The sequence below is a fragment of the Schistocerca cancellata genome, chromosome 2 (genome assembly GCF_023864275.1).
Source record: "Schistocerca cancellata isolate TAMUIC-IGC-003103 chromosome 2, iqSchCanc2.1, whole genome shotgun sequence".
Lineage (NCBI taxonomy): Eukaryota > Metazoa > Arthropoda > Insecta > Orthoptera > Acrididae > Schistocerca > Schistocerca cancellata.
The window spans coordinates 296,202,943-296,222,948 of NC_064627.1; the positions used below are offsets into that span (position 1 = coordinate 296,202,943).

The following is a 20,006-nucleotide window of genomic DNA, read 5'->3' on the forward strand; positions in this document are numbered from 1 at the left end:
AATTTATCTTTTAGATCTACATTTATTTCGGCTGTACTGCGGTATTAATCTCCAGTTTCACTAAGTTAGAACGTATATTGTATGGAATCTTCGAGGAACGAGGCGTGAAATTAATTCTTCGTTAAGAAATAGAATACAGTGATGAATCCTAGAGTGTGTGTAAGATGTGTCCAAATTATCTTATGTTGGTTTAAGTATCCGAAGTAAATGATGAAACATGTTGTCATCTCTGTGTATTAATAAAGGGTGTTGCGAATATTAATAAGTCAGTAACATGTACTCCCTATGAATTATTGTGGAAACTCGTACTGCTTAATGAAACTCATATAGAGTGACAACCAGAACAAAACAAAGCTGTAGCTCATTTTTCCTTTCTGATCCCTTGTCTGTGTGGAATTTAACTTTTTAACAATGTTGTAACCGATCGCCGTGGTTGTCGAACTGGTCTCCGGCCCTGGAGGTCTGGAATTTAGACCTGAGTAAGAACGGTTATTTTTCTTCGTTCCAGTCCCTCCAAGAGGGTTCCACGTCTACTGTAATTTCTATACTATTATTCATTGGAAGTTGTGTAATTTTTAGCACGACTAATTAATCGCTAATGCAAGTCCATCGCTTAGCGTCGTTTTTAGCATCGTTAGTCATGTTTCTGATCTGGATTTTTAAATGAGCAGGATGCAAAATTCGACTGCTCCCATAATAGCGCATATTAGGGTAATAATAGATGTAAACTGTGCTGAGCTACTGACTCAGATATAACGTCTTTTATGTGCTGTCGCACTTTACTAGAAGACAAATTTTAAAAAAGGGTACAAATTTGCTATCCCTAATTCTTATTTGCGGTGAACCATTCTTCACTCATTGTTATAAGCAATTATTTACGTTAAATTCTTTCATAAGAGAAATAATAATAAAATAACGTCCCGTATTCTCATAGTCCCAACCTACTGTGAGAGAATAAGTAAACACACTACGTACGTTTTTGTCGTCACTGAATGGCGGGATTGTTATAAAGTTCCTGTGAAATACGGTTCAGGTACAAGCTTTTTATACGGAGAATATTTTTGACAGTTGTTCGTTGTATTACTTGTCATTTATTCATTGTAGTATTAGCGTATGCTGCACGTTAGCGAGGCTCATCCTCAAACTAACAATTCCGCACTCTATACTGTCTGGTCAAGAGTATCCAGACACTCCTTGCCGTGTGGAATTGAGCAGCAGATGTCACGAGAGGTAGACGCGTCAGGATAAAAAGAAACGGGGAGTAAAGTGTTGTTAGTATCGTGCGGACTTGACAAGAGAGAAGCAGTAATAGCAGAATAGGTCGGTCAGGTGAGATCAGTTACTTAGAACGTGGAATAGTCATTGGCTCTCACTTGAGAAACAAATCCATCAGGGACGTTTCAACCCTTCCAAAGCTGTCCAAGACAACTGTGCGCGATGTGATTGTAAACTGGAAACGGGAAGGAACACCTACAGCTAAACAAAGATCAGGCAGACTTCACGTACTGACGGACGGGGACCGTCGAGCATTGCGGAGGGTGGTTGTAAAAAAATGGTTCAAATGGCTCTGAGCACTATGGGACTTACCATCGGAGGTCATCAGTCCCCTAGATTTTAGAACTACTTAAACCTAACTAACCTAAGGACATCACACACATCCATGCCCGAGGCAGGATTCGAACCTGCGACCGTAGCAGTCGCGCGGTTGCGGACTGAAGCACCTAGAACCGCTCGGCCACCAAGGCCGGCTGTAAAAAAAATAGCATGAAATCAGCAGAAGAAGGTGCTACTAGCATTCCACGTAGTACAATGCCTATGTGTATGGAACTAAAAATAATGAAGTGCAATGGTCCATCAACTCGTCAGCCATACATTTCCGTATTCATTACTAAGGTGTCGTAAAAAGTGACGCTTCTGGACAGTGGACGACTGGGAACTAGTGATTTAAAGTGTTGAATCACGCTATACCCTGTGACGGTCCGATGGAAGGTTTGGGTTTGGCGAATGCTTCGTGAACGTTCTCTGCCATCGTGTGTTGTACCAACAGTGAATTATGGAGGAGGAGGTGTTACGGTGTAGGAGTTTGTTCCGTGGTTAGTGTGTAGCCCCCTTATTGCGCTTAAGAAAACTCTAAATGCGAAAGATGTGAACACATTTTACAATATTGTTTACTGGGTGTAGTAGAGGAACTATTCGGAGATGATGATTGTATTAGCGTGATAGTTGACTCGGTTATTAAGTAGCGTCTGTGAGGCAATGGCTTGTGGACAATAACATACCCGAAGTGGAATGGCCTGTCCAGAGTCCCAACCTGAATTTAATGGAACGCTTGTGAAGTGAGTTACAACTTCGACTTCGCTCCCGACCCCGGCGTCCAATATCGCTAACTTCTCTGGTTTCGTCTCTGGAGGAGAAATAGTCTGCCATTCCCCCACATACATTCAAACACCTCGTTGAAAGTAGCCCCCAACAGAGTTCAAGCCGTAATAAAGGCGAAGAGTAGACACTAAGATACGTCGGGATACTTCTGAGCAGATAGTGCACATGCAATCTGGCTAGAATTTCATTCATGGATTGAGCGCCACAGACTTTCCCATATATTTTCTCAGATCGTTTCGTTGTGTCCAGAATTTAAGTATAGATAGGAATTGGGATATGAACTAAAACATACTCTTCTTCTTTCTTATTCACTTTTTGGAATGCTAATGTAGACCTATGAAAGTATTATGCGTAGAGAAGAAAGTGTTGTCTGCAGCCTGGAAGTTTAATGCAATAGGTACTATTATAAATTTGAAGTGTCTGTTTCTGCAGTGTACCTAAAGACAAATGGAACGGTAGATGCTTCCCTAAAATGTAGCAGCGAGAGAATGTGACACGCAGCACAAACGGTATGTACACAAAGACTATAGGAGGGTATATGAGGTCACCTTTCGTTTGTGTAAAAATATAAGTAAGAAGCAATACCTTGAATTTAATCGCTTTGGGAAGAATTATTTCATTTATAATGGTTGGACCAGGACGACGATATGCGAAGCTAGTGTAAAGTTTAAGTAGGGCCTTTTGCAGCATGTTGGAAGAATTAAGGGATCAGGTTTAAAATCTAACACTCTCAATATGACTTTTCCGTCTATTGATAGAAACACCCGCGTCTGCTATTATGTTATTCTTTCGATTCTATCGGCTCCGAGCCGATTCATTCATTAATAGGCCGAATACTATAATGTATCCATGTAGTACGTTTCTCTGCTGAAGATCAGAAACCGTTTGCTATGAGCGACATATGTGATTTTAAATGATTTGCCAAGTTGCCACTACGCAAGTCTGCGTTTCCCGTCTTGTAAGAGAAATCGCGTTGCTGAGCAAGTCCTTGATGTAGCAAGCGTAGAACGTGCGTGTCCGGGATACGCAACTGGTAGACTGCCTTCCCAGCTTGGCGTCCCGCGCTCACTGAAGCACGTCGCCCACCATACAAAGTAAAACTTTGCCATTACTGGTCCCTAGTCGACCGCTGGCCTGTGTTGACACTTGTCTTTATCTATAATTTCTGCTTATCTTTAAACTGCTCGTGGTTTATTAAGGTTCTTACTGTGATGACTATGTATGAATTTTATTTAGCTCAGAGGTTGCTGTGTGTTATCTCGGGACGAAGCTGGCTATCGCTACAGCTGAAGCATCTGCTCACTACCGCGCTCCCATTGTATTAACTCCTCACGTTCCAGTCTCAAAGGTTAAAGGTCATGGAAAATGGATATCGCTGAACTGTTCATCGGGTAATGTCAGTAATACAGTAAGAAACGGATAAGTGTCCAAGTAGCAGGCCCTATAATCTAATGTTGACAAATCTGTGTAAATCCCTGAACCCACAGATAGACAGTCAGAAGGATGACTTTTAAATCACTCGAGAATCCCGGTGCAAGAAAGCAAACAAAGAACAGTCATTGTACTACAGAGGGAAAAAAAATACGAATATAATATTTTCTGACGTTTATCTCCTCAAAGGAAATGACGGGAGAATAAATTTCCACCTCTCTCTCTCTCTCTCTCTCTCTCTCCACACTGTACCAATTATCGATTACATGTGACATCATAATTAGGATTCAACTTTACTCTGGCATACTGAAGAAAATACTGCATAAATTTATATGTAAGTAAAAAGATGCAGGAACAGGAATTGATGCATATGCACATGGGTAACAGAACACGGGGTTCGTGACTGGAAGACTCGCTTTCAGACGCAGGATGGATGTACTGTGTCATATTTTCTGCCCTTTATCGAATGATGGCCTAAGAATATACTTGGACTGCGTGAGAAATTCAAATTCGCTTCCAGCCGACTCCATTCATTAATGCTTTCCATAAAAGAAAGAAAGTTTAAGGTAATGTGCCGTCTTTGTGATTGTGAATGGAGACCGAGCAGTGCAGTTTCGGACAGGACAAGCTTCAGCAGCAAATCGAATGCGGCGTTACAAAGTAATTACGAGAAACGAAAACCTACACTATGTGATCAAAATTATCCGGACACCTGGCTGAAAATGACGTAAAAGTTCGTGGCGTCCTCCATCGGTAATGCCGGAATTCAATATGGTGTTGGCCCACCCTTAGCCATGATGACAGCTTCCACTCTCGCAGGCATACGTTCAATCAGGTGCTGGAAGCTTTCTTGGGGAATGGCAGCCCATCGTTCACGGAGTGCTGCGTTGAGGAGAGGTATCGATGTCGGTAGGTGAGGCCTGGTACGAAGTCGGCGTTCCAAAACATCCCAAAAGTGTTCTATAGCATTCAGGTCAGGACCCTGTGCAGGCCAGACCATTACAGGGATGTTATTGTCGTGTAACCACTCCGCCACAGATCGTGCATTATGGACAGGTGCTCGATCGTGTTGAAAGATGCAATCGCTATCCGGAAATTGCTCTTCAGCAGTGGGAAGCAAGAAGGTGCTTAAAACATCAATGTAGGCCTGTGCTGTGATAGTGTCACGCAAAACAATAAGGGGTGCAAGCCCCTCCATGAAAACCACGACCACACCATAACACCATCGCCTCCGAATTTTACTGCTGCGTTTTTCCACTGTTCAATCGTTCAATGTTTACGCTCCTTACACCAAGCGAGGCGTCGTTCGGCATTTACCGGCGTGATGTGTGGCTTATGAGTAGCGGCTCGACCATGAAATCCAAGTTTTCTCACCTCCCGCCCTAACTGTAATAGCACTTGCAGTGGATCCTGATGGGAGTTCGGAATTCCTGTGTGATGGTCTGGATAGATGTCTGTCTATTACACAATACGACCCTCTTAAACTGTCGGCGGTCTCTTGTCATTCAACCGACGAGGCCGGCCTGTACGCTTTCGTGCGGTTGTGTCCCGTCACGTTTCCGCTTCACTATCACACCGGAAACAGTGGACCTAGGGATGTTTAGGAGTGTGGAAACCTCGCGTACAGACGTATGACACCCAATCACCTGACCACGTTCGAAGTCCGTGAGTTCCGCGGAGCACCCCATTCTGCTCTCCCACGATGTCTAATGACTACAGAGGTCGCTGATGTGGAGTACCTGGCAGCACAATGCACCTAATATGAAAAACGTATGTTTAAAACGTATGTTTTTGGGGTGTCCGTATACTTTCGATCACACAGTGTAAATCTGGATGACTGGGTGGGGATTTGAACACCGCACGTAACCGGTGGGGGTTCAACGTCTGTACCTCCAACCGAGAGAGCGTTATGTCTCAGCACTCCGTTGACATCAAATACATTTAATTCTAACTTTCGTTCTTTCGAGATTAACGCTACTCCGTCAATGCCTCACGTGTCTTTGTCCTTGCTGTATATTAACGAATGAAGTAGCGCAGTTGTTAAGAAACTGGTCTTACGTTTGAATGGATTGGGTTTCAAATCTCTTGTGGGCCATTCAGTATTAGGTTTTCTTTAGTTTCCCAAAGTGCATAAAATAAAGGTTGAAATAGTTGCTTTGAGAAAAAAAACGCCCTGCTTATTTCCTTCCTCATCCTTGTTCAGTTCCTTGTGTTCCATCTCTAGTGATCTCGCCGTCACGATGCCTAAAACTCTTAACGTCTTAGTCTCTATATGTCTATAATGACGCCACTTCTGTCCTCTGTAGCTCACTAACATATCCCTCTGGCTTCAGCTTTACTATATAAACAACTGTTAGTAGAAGTAGATTATTCGAAACTACCCGGGAATATATTACATCGTAACTGTGAGTATGCCTAACACATCTGCAATGTTTCTCGACTATTCTCCGGTGCCTGGTACAATTAGTCTCTAACAGCTAATCAATAAAAGATCAGCTAATCATTCGTAGATTGAGATATTGTGTACGATCGAGTTCTGGCATAAGGCACAGTATTATGTGCTATATTAACATAAAAACGTACAATAATGGTCGCTGTGCTACTATTACTATTTAACCGATGCCGCCTCCACTACCATCACAACTCATAGTAAAACAGTTATAGCATTGCTGGGGAGATCATAATACACTCATCTCCTCTGGTAACAGACATAATTTTTATCCTAGAGTTTATAAGGGAAAACAATTTTACAGCTTGTAATTTTTTAGGGAATGTTGTCAATTTATGATAAGACGTTTAGTCGGTCTGACATATCGACAGATTATGAAGCGAACTATTCACACTAAAGTTTTAAATACAGTACTATTCGCTTGTAAAAATGCTTTACGCCGCTATATATTTCATGGAAACCAACGCGGCGTTAAATTCTCTTTTAAGAACATCAGTTTCTTCTGTAAGATTCTGAGCAAGTATACATTTTGAATTTCTCCTACATGTGCGCTTTTAACATTGGGCGAGGATCTCGTTTCTGCAGTTTAAATCAGATTCATATAAATAGACGTTTGCTGTAAGTGTGTTTCCGTTTTACGTTTCAGTCTCTTACACTACGTAGTTTTGTAATCGTGTTTCTGACGAGTACAAAGCTGCATTTGTTACTAGCAAGAGATCGTGGATCCCGTAATCCTTTCGTTATTGTGTAGTCTGAACTACGAAGGGGTTGGATTATCCTTGTATATCCAGTCTAGGGATGTCGAAATTCCAAATTATTCTCAGTAATTGTCGGTGCCGAAGAGTCGCTCTGAGATTCCAAAGGTCTGTGGTTCGATCCTTGACCAGTCCTAGGAGTTTTGTCCGTCACTTTCTAACTTTGGCAATGTTTATTAATGCGAAAAAGAAACTATGGACCCCACTCCCACCCTCATAACCGGCTGGGTAAGTCAATTCAGTTACCGAAGGAAGGCAACAGCACACCACCTCGAATAGAAACATGCCTAGTGAAGCACTATGGTGTTCAAACCAACTTTCGGGTTAATGAAAGCAATATTGATTACCTGCGTCTATAATGTATTCGCTTACTCTGATCTTATTCTGCCCCTATAATTTCTGCTCGTCTTCAACTCCCTGAAATCTTAACGCCTGGTCAGCTATTCTTGTACGCCATAGCAAATCTACCCTTAATCTGCTCTTTATCCCAATGTGTTTGCATGCATTTCCTGTTCGGATGCACTTTGTTTCCCTGTAATAGCTTTAAGAGTTACAAGAAACGCACTTCGTTGAATAGCTGGTGCCGTGTTCGCGGTGTAACAGTGCATTTGCTGTTACATACATACACACACACACACACACACACACACACACACACACAAGGAAACACGCGTAGTTACGTCACAGGGTCCTTTGTGCTCCAGTTCCTGGTTCTTTCTCCTGCGCGTCCTTCAGAACGGCCCACTCTCACCGTCTTTCGTCAGTCAGGGACGCCACAGTGCCCGCCAGCTTAATGACATGTAAAGTGACACAGCCCATTTCAGTATTTTAAATTTGCGTTTGGGAGCACACTGTCCATCCATCAACTTAAATAGAACACTCTTACTAACAATACAAACAATGCTTATTGTAATACGACATGTTTCACCCTATAACAAATGTGCACATTAATACATATCTATTAGTATTTGTTAATGCAGTTGGAGCTAAGTGCTGTTCTGATTGTTTAGTAGTATCCGGCTTACTGCTGCACTCTCTGTAAATAGTTAAAACTGTAATAGCATTAATTTTCAAAAGTTATATGCTAGGTGACAATTATTGAACTACATGAAATAAAATCGTCATAACTTCTGAACGGTTTGCGTCAGGGCTTTCAAACTGCTCGGTTGGCTGCGGGGTATGATGGGAATTGTATGGTGTGGTTTAGCGACGAAGCCCACTTTCATTTGGATGCGTTCGTCAATAAGCAAAATTGGCATGTTTCGGGGACTGAGAATCCACATTTCGCTATCGAGAAGTCTCTTCATTCGTAACGGGTGACTATGTGGTGTGCAATGTCCAGTCACGGAATAATCGATGCGATATTCCATGATGGTACGTGACGGTTTTGGAAAAGATTTCATCCGCATTATCCAAAGTGACCGTGATTTCGACGAGATGTAGTTCATGCAATACGGAGCTCGACCTCATCGAAGCAGGAGAGTGTTTGATGTTCTGGAGGAACTCTTTGTAGACCGCATTCTGGCTCTGGCGTACCCAGAGGCCACTGGCGTGGGCCTCGATTGACCGCCATATTCTCTGGATAAGAACAGAGGCGACTTGCTTTTGTGAGTCAGTATTAAAGACAAGGTGTAATCAGTAACCCCAAAACCATTGTTGGGCTGAAAACAGCCATTCAGGAAGTCATCTACAGCATCGATGTTTCGACACTGCAGTGGGTCATGCAGAATTTCGCTATTCTTCTGCGCCACATCATCGCCAATGACGACAGGCATATCGAAGATGTCGTAAGCTAAATCCGAATATCTGTAGTGACATTTACATGTTGAATAAAGTGTGTGCATGCCATAGTTTGTAACTAATTTACATTTTTTCACATAGTTCAATAATTGTCGCCTTGTATGTGATGTCTAGAACCCAAAAACCTTATCCAATTACAGAAACACCATACACATGAGATGTGCGTCACACTGTTACCTTGTTAATAGGTAAATTGCAATTTTTTTTCCAGCAGTTCCAGACGATATCTGTATAATCATTTCTGTTTATGATCGTACTTTTTGGACAAGTTAGTACTAACATTGCAAAACTAGAACTATAAAGTCTTCCCGGACTTTCTTTTTTTTCTGTTTCTATTCATCGCGTCGTATTCTGATATTCTGCCACCAAGATTGCGAACGAAAAAATAGATAAGAAACATAATACAGTATTCCTGTTTTCGGGGACACTTAAATAATTAGTCAATTGGAGGAATTGTGGAGACGTCACTAATCCATATCCCACATCGCCGACCTTATAAAAGTATCTTTGCCGCAGTCTGCGGGGTTACGGTTGTTTACTCTCGCTTCTGGTTTGTTTTATGCGGGCACAAATAAATGTTGTCAAGTAGCGGAGCAGTTATTTTATGTGGATAATAGCAACCTCCAGTGGCGCTGAACTATTACAGACGTCACTAGCGTAAACTAACTGCCTCCCAAGAGCCATTCACTGCGTTAATGCCGGCAAAAGTACTACAGGAAACAGTAAAACAATGCGAAGTCCAGACGCCGAAACAGCTTTCCATGATGTAAAGAAACATCACTGGCAACGCTGATGGGATACCCAAGACAGGGCGCCCCTTTGGCGCGAAAGGTAGATGCGAGTAAAGTAGCAGTGGGAGCAGCTGTGCAACAAGTTAATGGCAAGTGGCAGCCGAACACATTATTCTCTAAGAACTTGATTCAACAGCAGCAAAAATGTAGTGCTGTTGACCTCGAGTTGCTTGCTGTTTACGTAATTATCAATAATTTTCGCCCACTTGCCGAATGGAGACACTTAAAAATTTTCACGGACCACAAGCCGCTAGGTGCAATCTTCGAGCGAGACACAGACCTCATCAATTCACCGCGTCAGTGGAGACAGGTCCAGACTATGGCACAGTTCACAGCTGATGTTCGTCTCATAGCAGGAAAAGACAACATGGTCGCAGACTGCCTGTGTCGGAAGTGTGCCAGTTTGAACTCCATTAATTGGACGGAGAAACAAGACGATCCTCTTTCGGGCCGTCTTACACAGGAGCAGCGTTAAAACTCAGATTTGTGTCAGCCCCGGGATTTGGTGTGCCGCAGCGAAAGGGAAGCAGCGACCGTAAATACCAAAACAATATTGTCGTGAAGTTTTCGACGCACCGCATAACCTAACGCACCCACGAATCCGACCCAGAGCCAAGTTAGTTTAAGCCAAAGTCTTGCGGCCCGGAGTGCAAAAAGATTGTCGCGCATGGGCACGTGCATATGTGACGTGCCAGTAAAATAAGAATGCCAGGCATGTCTTAGCACCTGTTGCTCACTTCTCGATGCCGTCGGCAAGATTTTCGCATATACATGCGGACATTGTAGGGTCGCTGCTGTGTTAAGTGGATAACGTTATTTTGATTTCCCGCGCACTGATTTATCGCGTGCTGCTGAGGACCCAGGAGAAATAATAATGCCAGCATCCGCACATTCGGTTGTCACTGAGCTGTGGTCACAGGTCACACAACTGAGCATCAGAAGGAGGCACATTCAGCCTACCTGTCAGGCTTAGAGTTCGGAGAGTGTTCGTGCACAAAGACCACGAAAAGAAGTCTCACGTGTGACTCGTTTCGCCGCACTTAGGACCCCACAGGGTAATCGCAAGAAGAAATTACAATTTCAGAATAGGAAAGGGACGTTCTCAGTAGAGCGGCTCAAACTTACGTACACAAATGACGGTTCACTCCTTACTGGGTCCACAACATCGCACTCCAACGTGGAGACCGACGTTTCTGCATACAGTTCCTATCGATGAAGCAGAAGGGGAAGGCGAAGCGACAACCGCACAACAGAAGAAACCCATGCCTGCACCAGCCGTTTTCGCGAAAATGAACAGAGAAATAAAGTGTAAGTTCTACCATACATGGGGGCGCCGGCCTTTTTTTCAGTCTTTTCTTCTTTTTTCTTAAGGGGTGGGGGGCTGATGTGCTAAAGAGTGTAGGCGCATAACTTCCTTTTCTTGTGATCCCCAACAGCTTCGTGGAACTTACTCAGAAAGCTGTCAGATAATCACTAAACGTGCTTCCATATACGAATAGACCAGGCTGAGTAAGACGGCTTTTCTAGGAATTACATCTATTTCTCGACAATAGTTTCCAATCAGATAACCAAAACTGTAAAACTGACTGTACATTATATACGAACGCAGATTCCGCGTATAAGAACTACATTTCTTCAGGGTGTTGCCAATTACCTATAGAAGAATACATCAATATTTGTGAAAGTTGCAAGACCAAGGGGAAGCGTGTGACTGAATTGGGCTCTATATTGTAGATCGGGAACGTGATATGACACAAATGATTAAGGTTAAAAAAACTGTGTTTGATCACTGGTTTCAAATATTTGGTGCAACGTGGAAACTCCCACGTGCTGCTATCAGAATTTCCAAAATCGTGGCCTGAAATCAGTGACAGCCTGGATATGTTCATGCGTAATCTCCTTTCATTCGGTTTGCGGCTTTTGCAAATGTTACTGTATTTGGAAGTGAAAATTCTTTTCTCTACAGTCTTTCCAGCTGGCTTTGAGCGGTCATGCCAACGTTTTTCAACGTCGTCAGATATTTTTTGTGCCATATTCAAAATACAAAATATTTTGGTGTACTTATACTCATCCCTTTGCATTTTGTTACATTTGGCGTAAGCTGCCTTGTTTGAATAGTACTATTTTCTTTTTGTAGCTAAATCGTAAAATTCCTTAAAGAAAATTGTATCAGAATGACTGCGTTTACAACCCACCGATAATTTGTGATACAAAGCGGTAATGCACAAATTAGGCATCAGAAGCTCGAATGAAGTTCAAAGTGTTCTAGCATGTACTGGTTGCTAATTGGTAGTTCCTCAGTTTGTCTCTTGGTGACATGTAAGATCGCCTCCTCTCACCGTCCTCCTTCCTCATCACTCCCACGAACTCTCATATTAACTGCCAATATCTAAAAACGCAGACGAGATTTTTGTTCGGAACCGAAATACGAAAATAGTTGTAACTGAACAGAAGATCGCCCATAAAATAGAGGCCTCTTCAGAGGTACAAATCACCTACTTCGAAAATGTAGAATTCAAACGGATGGAATAACGTAGTATGGGAACTTGTATACTATATGTTATCCACTTAAAATAACCAATCAGTTATTTAACAGATAACATTTACGAGTATTTGCAAGAACGTACATATTGCCTGGTGCGTGGTGCAAGACATACGGTGAAACTGCAGTTGTTTTACATTCACAAATAGTGCTCCGAAATATCACATTACGAGTCTCCTTAATTACGTTATTTTGCCATTTTGATTTTTGTAATATATATACAGGGTGTTACAAAAAGGTACGGCCAGACTTTCAGGAAACATTCCTCACACACAAAGAAAGAAAATATGTTATGTGGACATGTGTCCGGAAACGCTTACTTTCCATGTTAGAGCTCATTTTATTACTTCTCTTCAAATCACATTAATCATGGAATGGAAACACACAGCAACAGAACGTACCAGCGTGACTTCAAACACTTTGTTACAGGAAATGTTCAAAATGTCCGTCGCATGGAATCCCTGATGCGCTGATGCAGCCCTGGAGAATGGCGTATTGTATCACAGCCGTCCACAATACGAGCACGAAGAGTCTCTACATTTGGTACCGGGGTTGCGTAGACAAGAGCTTTCAAATGCCCCCACAAATGAAAGTCAAGAGGGTTGAGGTCAGGAGAGCGTGGAGGCCATGGAATTGGTCCGCCTCTACCAATCTATCGGTCACCGAATCTCACGTTGTTGAGAAGCGTACGAACACTTCGACTGAAATGTGCAGAAGCTCCATCGTGCATGAACCACATGTTGTGTCATAGTTTTAAAGGCACATGTTCTAGCAGCACAGGTAGAGTATCCCGTATGAAATCATGATAACGTGCTCCATTGAGCATAGGTGGAAGAACATGGGGCCCAATCAACACAACACCAACAATGCCTGCCCAAACGTAAAGCAATGAGTCGCATGTCAACACAAGCACCGAAGTCAACATCACCTTCCTTCAGTTGGGCCAACTGGCGGTGAATCGAGGAAGTACAGTACATACTGACGAAACTAAAATTAGCTCTAACATGGAAATTAAGCGTTTCCGGACACATGTCCACATATCATCTTTGTGTGTGAGGAATGTTTCTTGAAAGTTTGGCCGTATCTTTTTGTAACACCCTGTATAAAAATAAGGTACTAAGAGTGTTTTGCTCGTGAAGGCTCCTGCCCTGCCCTTCCCTCCCCCATATCTCTTTCTCGCATCTTCATCTACCCGCTACACAACCGGACATAATGTTTTTTTTTATAGAGTTCATTGTATTTTTCGTAATGCTGAAGACTGCTGACTGGTCGTGGCTGTGCTAGTTCTTATTCTTCTCCTGCTTGCCTCCCCCTCCCTCCCACATTCCTTCCTCACCCTTTCTCCAGCGGCACCAAAAAACGAAATGTAGATACAAGGTGTGAAGTTCTATATGTGAAATGTACATGTCCGTTGTTCGTAGTACGAAAGAAAAAAATCCGTCTTTGTCGGGAACTGCAAATGCATTACCTTATTAATTGCAACTAAGACATGGTTCTGAGAGATGCCGAAAACTACACGATAGGCTCATTCTGCGTGCTTTCTACTCTGCATCGGTTTTTTGAAGTGGCAATTTGTCCTTCATCGTTTCAGTTTCAGCAATTTTCTCCCTTCTGCCTGTACAATATAACCTGTCCCTGGATCTAAAATGAATTCAGAACTGTATGACCTGGTGCTGGCCATTTTAGTCTGTGAAGATCTTAAAAGTAGAACTCATTGACATAGTAACCGTTAATATTTTATTAAAATAAGATTACAACAATCTTGACATAACTTAGCCATCGGAACAAGTGTTTACTAATCGTAATGATGTTATAGACCTTCACTTGCTCTTTTAATCCGGTAAACATTTTGTTTCTGTACTTCTGTAGCGGTATCGGCCCTAGTCTTTATAAATTGCAGACTGTAGTCATTGGCTACCATCATAACCATTTCGTTAAATAAACGCCTTGATGGGTGGTATAGTGATTTAGGAATTAAGATTCGTACTTAAAGAAAAATGAGGTTCAAGTCTCCTTCAGATCAGTATTTCCCTAAACCACTGCATGAGGTGTTTGGGATGGAGCCTTCAACAGGGCCATTGACAGTTCTCCTCCAGCTACTAGTCCTTTTTCTGTAACTGATACGTAGTTCTGTTTCTAATAACCTTGGTGAGGACATGACGGTAAGCACTTAAAATGCCTTCCTTCCTCTAGATAATACTACTAATTTGCTAAATAGACGACGCTTATCGCGCGACAAGAATCCTTATTATTTTCTTCAGTGTTTTGTAACAACTGATGTGCCATGTTCAATTTTCGACATTGTTCCACTCTTGCGGAAGTATCTGTATCTTGCCCCTTTGTTCAGAAGATACAACGTTATTCTTTGTTGCTATGTTACTCTTAATCAGACTGCCGGAAAGTGGTATTCTATCCCTTTTTAGGTGATATGGTAATTGTACAAGTTCGTACAGACTCAACACACGTCACTGGGTTCATCATAACACACGAGTTATACAGCGGAGTTTGGTTGCTGCTGCAGCCGGGAATATTTTTCAAGGACGTCAGCGAATGTGGCTCAGCAGTGGATTGGAACACGCCGGCATCTAAGTGTGTGGTTGGAGGACTTCGCGCAAGAAATCACTTGAGCATGAAAAATCTAGATTTATTTACTATGGGAGAAAACAGTGTAACTACTCAGATGTGCATCGATCATGATAGGCAAATAGGTTTTAGACACTGCCTCCTCTGCTCTCCTATATGTTAGTCCACTAGTCACTTTACAGAGGCTTCTTTTCCTCAGACAAATCTGCCCGCATCTCGTGGTCGTGCGGTAGCGTTCTCGCTTCCCACGCCCGGGTTCTCGGGTTCGATTCCCGGCGGGGTCAGGGATTTTCTCTGCCTCGTAATGGCTGGGTGTTGTGTGCTGTCCTTAGGTTAGTTAGGTTTAAGTAGTTCTAAGTTCTAGGGGACTGATGACCATAGATGTTAAGTCCCATAGTGCTCAGAGCCAGACAAATCTGTTTAGGCCGTTTTTCGGTAGTGCAGCTAGTTTCAGTGATAGCAGTTTTCCCAATGGTAAACTGAGAGTATTTAGTACATGCTACGCTTGGGACGTTACCAGGGAAGTATTAGCAGCCTTGTCCTGTGGATAACAGGAAAGAGTGAGAGGCTTTTGCGTGTCCAGCTTAATTTCAGAAACGAGCAGATATTGAATTCAAAAGGGTTGAGAGTTTCCGTTTGTTCTTGCCTCTAGAATTATTGAGGAAAGCGATAGATCTTCAGGTGACTGGCTTGTAATTAACTTATGAAATAACTTATGATTCCTCTCTGCACCGCCACTTGATTAAACTAACTCTATACTTATATGCTTTAAAGTTCGTGTATCTTTTAATTGGCTGGTGGAACATGGCACACTAGGAGCGAATGTTGTACTAGAATGCACATAATTTTGGGAGTGTGGCAATGACAGTGAAGATCTATTCTACATTAGCTAACAACATTACTAGCACACTAAATGATCCGATTATGCGAGAATTTGCGAGGAGGTAACACAAAGATATTAACGTACATAAACTATTGAGAACTCCATGAACATAAAAAAAGAAAAAAATTAACTGAATTCTCTGTAGGTGCTTGGCAGAAACAATAATGTTAAAAAGGAAACACTTGAAGAAAAGTTGTGATAATGTGCAGCGTTTGGCCACTGGTCGTAAATGCAACATGAGTAAGTCAGCTTGATGAGCAAGAATAGGTGAAACGACTATTGCTAGATCACCTGTTCAGCACAGTGGGACTGTGGAGAATTAGCTTGCTTCCATCGGCAGTAGTCAGATGTGAATTATTATTATTATTATTATTATTATTATTATTATTATTATTATTATTATTATTTAAACTTCCTGGCAGATTAAAACTGTGTGCCGGACCGACACTCGAACTCGGGACCTTTGCCTTTCGCGGGCAAGTGCTCTACCAACTGAGCTACCCAAGTACGACTCACGCCCCGTCCTTACAGCTTTACTTCTGCCAGTACCTCGTCTCCTACCTTCCAAACTTATTATTATTATTATTATTATTAAGAAAGGCGCCTTAGTAAATTATGAATTAGTAAAGCTTTAAATTGTTCTGAAGATGTACGTGGCTCGTGTGGACTCTATGCAATTAAGAGCTAAGTAAGCAGTAAAGAAATTAGTAAGAGAGATCTTTCTTGTAGGATCAGTGGAATATCTGCGACAGGAGCTGTAAGTGGTTCGTGCAGTGCTGTATTCACGGTGTATCGCAGTTCGCAGTGTTGTCTTTCCTCCATATTCAAATCGTATACGATGTTTCAAGCTTACTCCAGTGACCGTTAACAAACGAAAGGAATACTCGTAAATATCAGGTTGTATCCCCAGATGAAATTAAGTTAAACTGGTGACATTAGTTGGTAAACAGACGTATGCAGTAGAGATGGTTGCTGTATCTGTTCGCGAATCATTTTAGGCTCGTAAATCGCGAGTGGCCCTGTCGGAAGGTTGTTGACAGTTGTGCATGCCGGCACAGCCGCGCAGTGAGAGCATCGTACTCACCCAAGGCGGCGGCCGCGAGCAGCGCGGCCAATTGTAACCAGAGGCCGCGTCCGTACATGGCCGGCGGGGACTGAGTTGTGGCTGCGTGCAAGCTCCAGCCGCCTTCCCAACAGACACTCACTCACTGGCCGAGTCCGGCCGAGCCGGCGTCAGCTGCTCGTAGCCTCACCCGCCCCGCCTTGGCTTGCGTTGCCTTGTCCTGCCTTGCCTTACCTTGCTGTGAAAGTGAAATCGAACCCCACTCCCGTCTGGCTCCGGTCTGAGCTGTCCGGAGGTCCGGTCCACCTTCTGGCGGCATAGACTGTATTCAACTCGGCTTATTGCGTTCAACCTTAAATACAGGCGTTCTAGGCTATTAGGTTGTTTTTGAATCTCGCTAAGAAGAGATGCCCTTTGTCAGTGAGATTGAATTCCGCACCGAGCGACATTATGCAGTGGCTAATACACTGCAATCATATTCCGCTACAGTCAGGCTTCACATCGCCCTGTTCACCGTGATTTAAGTTTACGCAATTTTTCTTAACCACTTAAGGTGAGTGTCTTTCGCATCTAATTACACAACTAACAAATTGTATCGTTAAGTTTCCCACGTCAGTGGGACGTTCTCTTTATTGTCTTCCTCAAGAATGGAACTGTTTGCCAGTGCAAGAAATGTTGAGTAGTAGGCGTTTCTTCTTCGTCACTCGTAGTTTCTGGTGCCGCCAGTGCGCTGAAAACAGTTTGCAATATCACATCGGCAAACAGCTCTTCTTCGATGGCTACATTTTTCTCAATTTCGATTCATATATGAATTTCTTCTTCGGAAAACACATTCAGTTTATTACTAGATGCAGACGTTTTTCGAAGGCGTCGGGTTGTACAGCCAGGCGCACCGAGCTAAAAATAAAGGAAAATTCTTATGCCTGCCGGACTATCAGCTCTGCCGGACTACAGAGTGCCGGATTATCGCGGTCTTCCTATATTAGAGTAAAAGTGAATACTGTTGCAAATTGAAGAGGACCAGCACCGCCTTAACGGCCCTTGGATAATCTGTGTTCTAGAAATATCTGCCACACACATTTTGTTTGCAATTAATACTCACAGAAAGCTTCAGCTTTGATAATTGCGCTGATAACCGCGCAGTTGAGCGCCCCACAAACCGATCTTTGACAATTTTAGCCTTCGTTAGGCGTATAACGTGTGGTTATGTGACACTGAATGGATTTCACAGTACAAATCCAGAGGTCCGTCGCTCAATCCTCGGCTAGCACTTTTTCCACCAATTAATTCTGATAAGACACAAACATTTTAACATGAAGGTAGGATTTTGTAATGTAATATCAAATCCTAGAGCAAATTCGCGTCTGTCAGCAAGAGGAGTGAATGTATAGTTGGCGTTCGGAGTGTACTGTAGCCGTATTATCCATTAAGTTATGTCGTTTAGTATTGAGGAATAGCATTTGAAAATTAAAAACTAGTCGCAAGGAGAAATAACTTGAGGAAATCTGCATTCATTTGCATATTGCGATCTCCAGACGCATACCTTAGAAAATCTAACGCCATGGCTTACTCCGGATTTGTCCGTTCTAATGGCAACAGCAAACTGCAAGCTGTAATAGCCCAGAGAAATTAATAACACGCCAAAAAAAATGCTAGTTAACGTTCTAGCCGTCGGCAATGTATAAAAAAAGAAAGTGTATCCGTCACATATTTGATTAATTTTGAACTCTAATCGCAAAAACTTTAGTTTGCAGATACTGGAAAATTTGTGCCTCTGCATTATTTCCGAAAGTTTTGTGTTGTTTCTGAACGCTCAGTAGACGCATGTAAGATTCACAGTTCATAGCAATTAAATCTTGTCTCATCTCCAGTTGCTGTGTGGTGCGTTCCTTCAGTGTCCTCCAACCAAACGAGATGGTACAGCGATTAAGATACTGGACTGTGATTTAGGAGGAGCGGGGTTCAAGTCCCCATCTTGTTGTATTGATTTAAATTTTCTGTAGAATAGTTTTTTTGGAAAGGTCAGTCACTATCTTGTTCCGTCCTTTTCCAGTTCGTGGTAGTTATCCATCTCTAATGTCCTTGATGGCGACACTACGCTGAACTCTTTTTAATTTCCCTTCCTTCCTTTTTTCTTTAGCGGTTTCCATTGATCATAAACTTAATATCAGCCCACCTACAAAATTTTTGATACTGTGTCAGCAAATGCAGCACCTGACAATTGAATCACTTAGTGAGACCTATAAATGTTCAGGCACGGTGGTTTGCACTGGTGTCAATTCAGTTTGTTATCTCTGTCTGCACAAATGTTGTTTGCGGGCCTTTTATTTCACATAACATTGCTGTTGATCTGCGTTTAAAGGCCGGTTATGCTTAAAGAGAGAGCCTTCCTTTTCGGATTCACTATGACAGCGTTGCTTAAATACCACGAGTCAAAGAACAACGGCTCTCTTCGAAGTTGACGATTTTGTATAGTCGTTCACAATGATGACACTAAAATCCTATCACGTGAAAGTCTATCTCAAATGTAGCTTGTCCACAAATGAAGCTTTTTCATTGTTCCCAGCGGTATGCATAAAGTCATGGTCATTGTGGAATCCCAGGTTGCTTATTCCAATAATCCTATTTTTGTAGGAATTTGTTTTGACTTGTGGAGAGTGGGGAAGTCCGCTATAAAATAGCCTTCGTGCAGCGCCGAATCCGCATGCCGAAACGGTAGGGGGCAGCGAGCAAGGTTAAGAATGGCCGTTTCGCAGCTGTTGTTAGCTTGCATTGCGCTCCACTTTCCTGCGTGAATTCATACCAGTTTGCGTGCGGTACGCGCTCCAACATTTCGCATTGATTTAAAGTGTGCAGAGCTGTAGGATCATTACTACTACAATGTCTGAACATTTTCTTATTTCAAAAACTACTAAATTTAAGCCGCTCCTAAAACCGAACCATGTCACTATGTCAAAAATCGTATGAAATGTCGTACAGAGTAAATGGCAGTTACTATGTGGGCACGTATAGACTGTGATATAAAATTGTATAATTTGTGTAAATGTTAAGAAGTACTATGGCGTAAAAAGTATTCATATAACATTTGTGTAGATAGAAAATATTTACTCCAGCTACTGTAGCGCTGATAAGTGTGTGCAAAAATTCTGCCGTAACTATAATCTGATTGTCGGTGCATTTACTGACATAGAAGAAAAAAGCTAGTCTGGTGAACTGGCTCCTATATGTACTCAACGAGTGATGGTAATGACATGAAGAAAGCTTAATTAGTATTAAAGACCAGCCAATTGCGAGACCATCAGAAATAAATTGCAAGAAAATAGTTCATTT

The 20,006-nt window shown here is 42.4% G+C and overlaps 2 protein-coding genes across 4 annotated transcripts in view; one reads left to right on the forward strand and one right to left on the reverse strand.

Moving 5' to 3' along the window:
• Positions 1 to 16,839, reverse strand: part of LOC126161665 (translation initiation factor IF-2-like) — a 78,669-nt gene extending 61,830 nt beyond the window's left edge. Inside the window, exon 1 of the mRNA XM_049917662.1 lies at positions 16,698 to 16,839. Coding sequence (XP_049773619.1) covers positions 16,698 to 16,755 — 58 coding nt within the window. The 5' untranslated portion in view covers positions 16,756 to 16,839. The remainder of the gene's footprint in view (positions 1 to 16,697) is intronic.
• Positions 1 to 20,006, forward strand: part of LOC126161664 (uncharacterized) — a 496,787-nt gene that overhangs the window by 127,637 nt on the left and 349,144 nt on the right. The gene's annotated exons all lie outside the window — the stretch shown is intronic.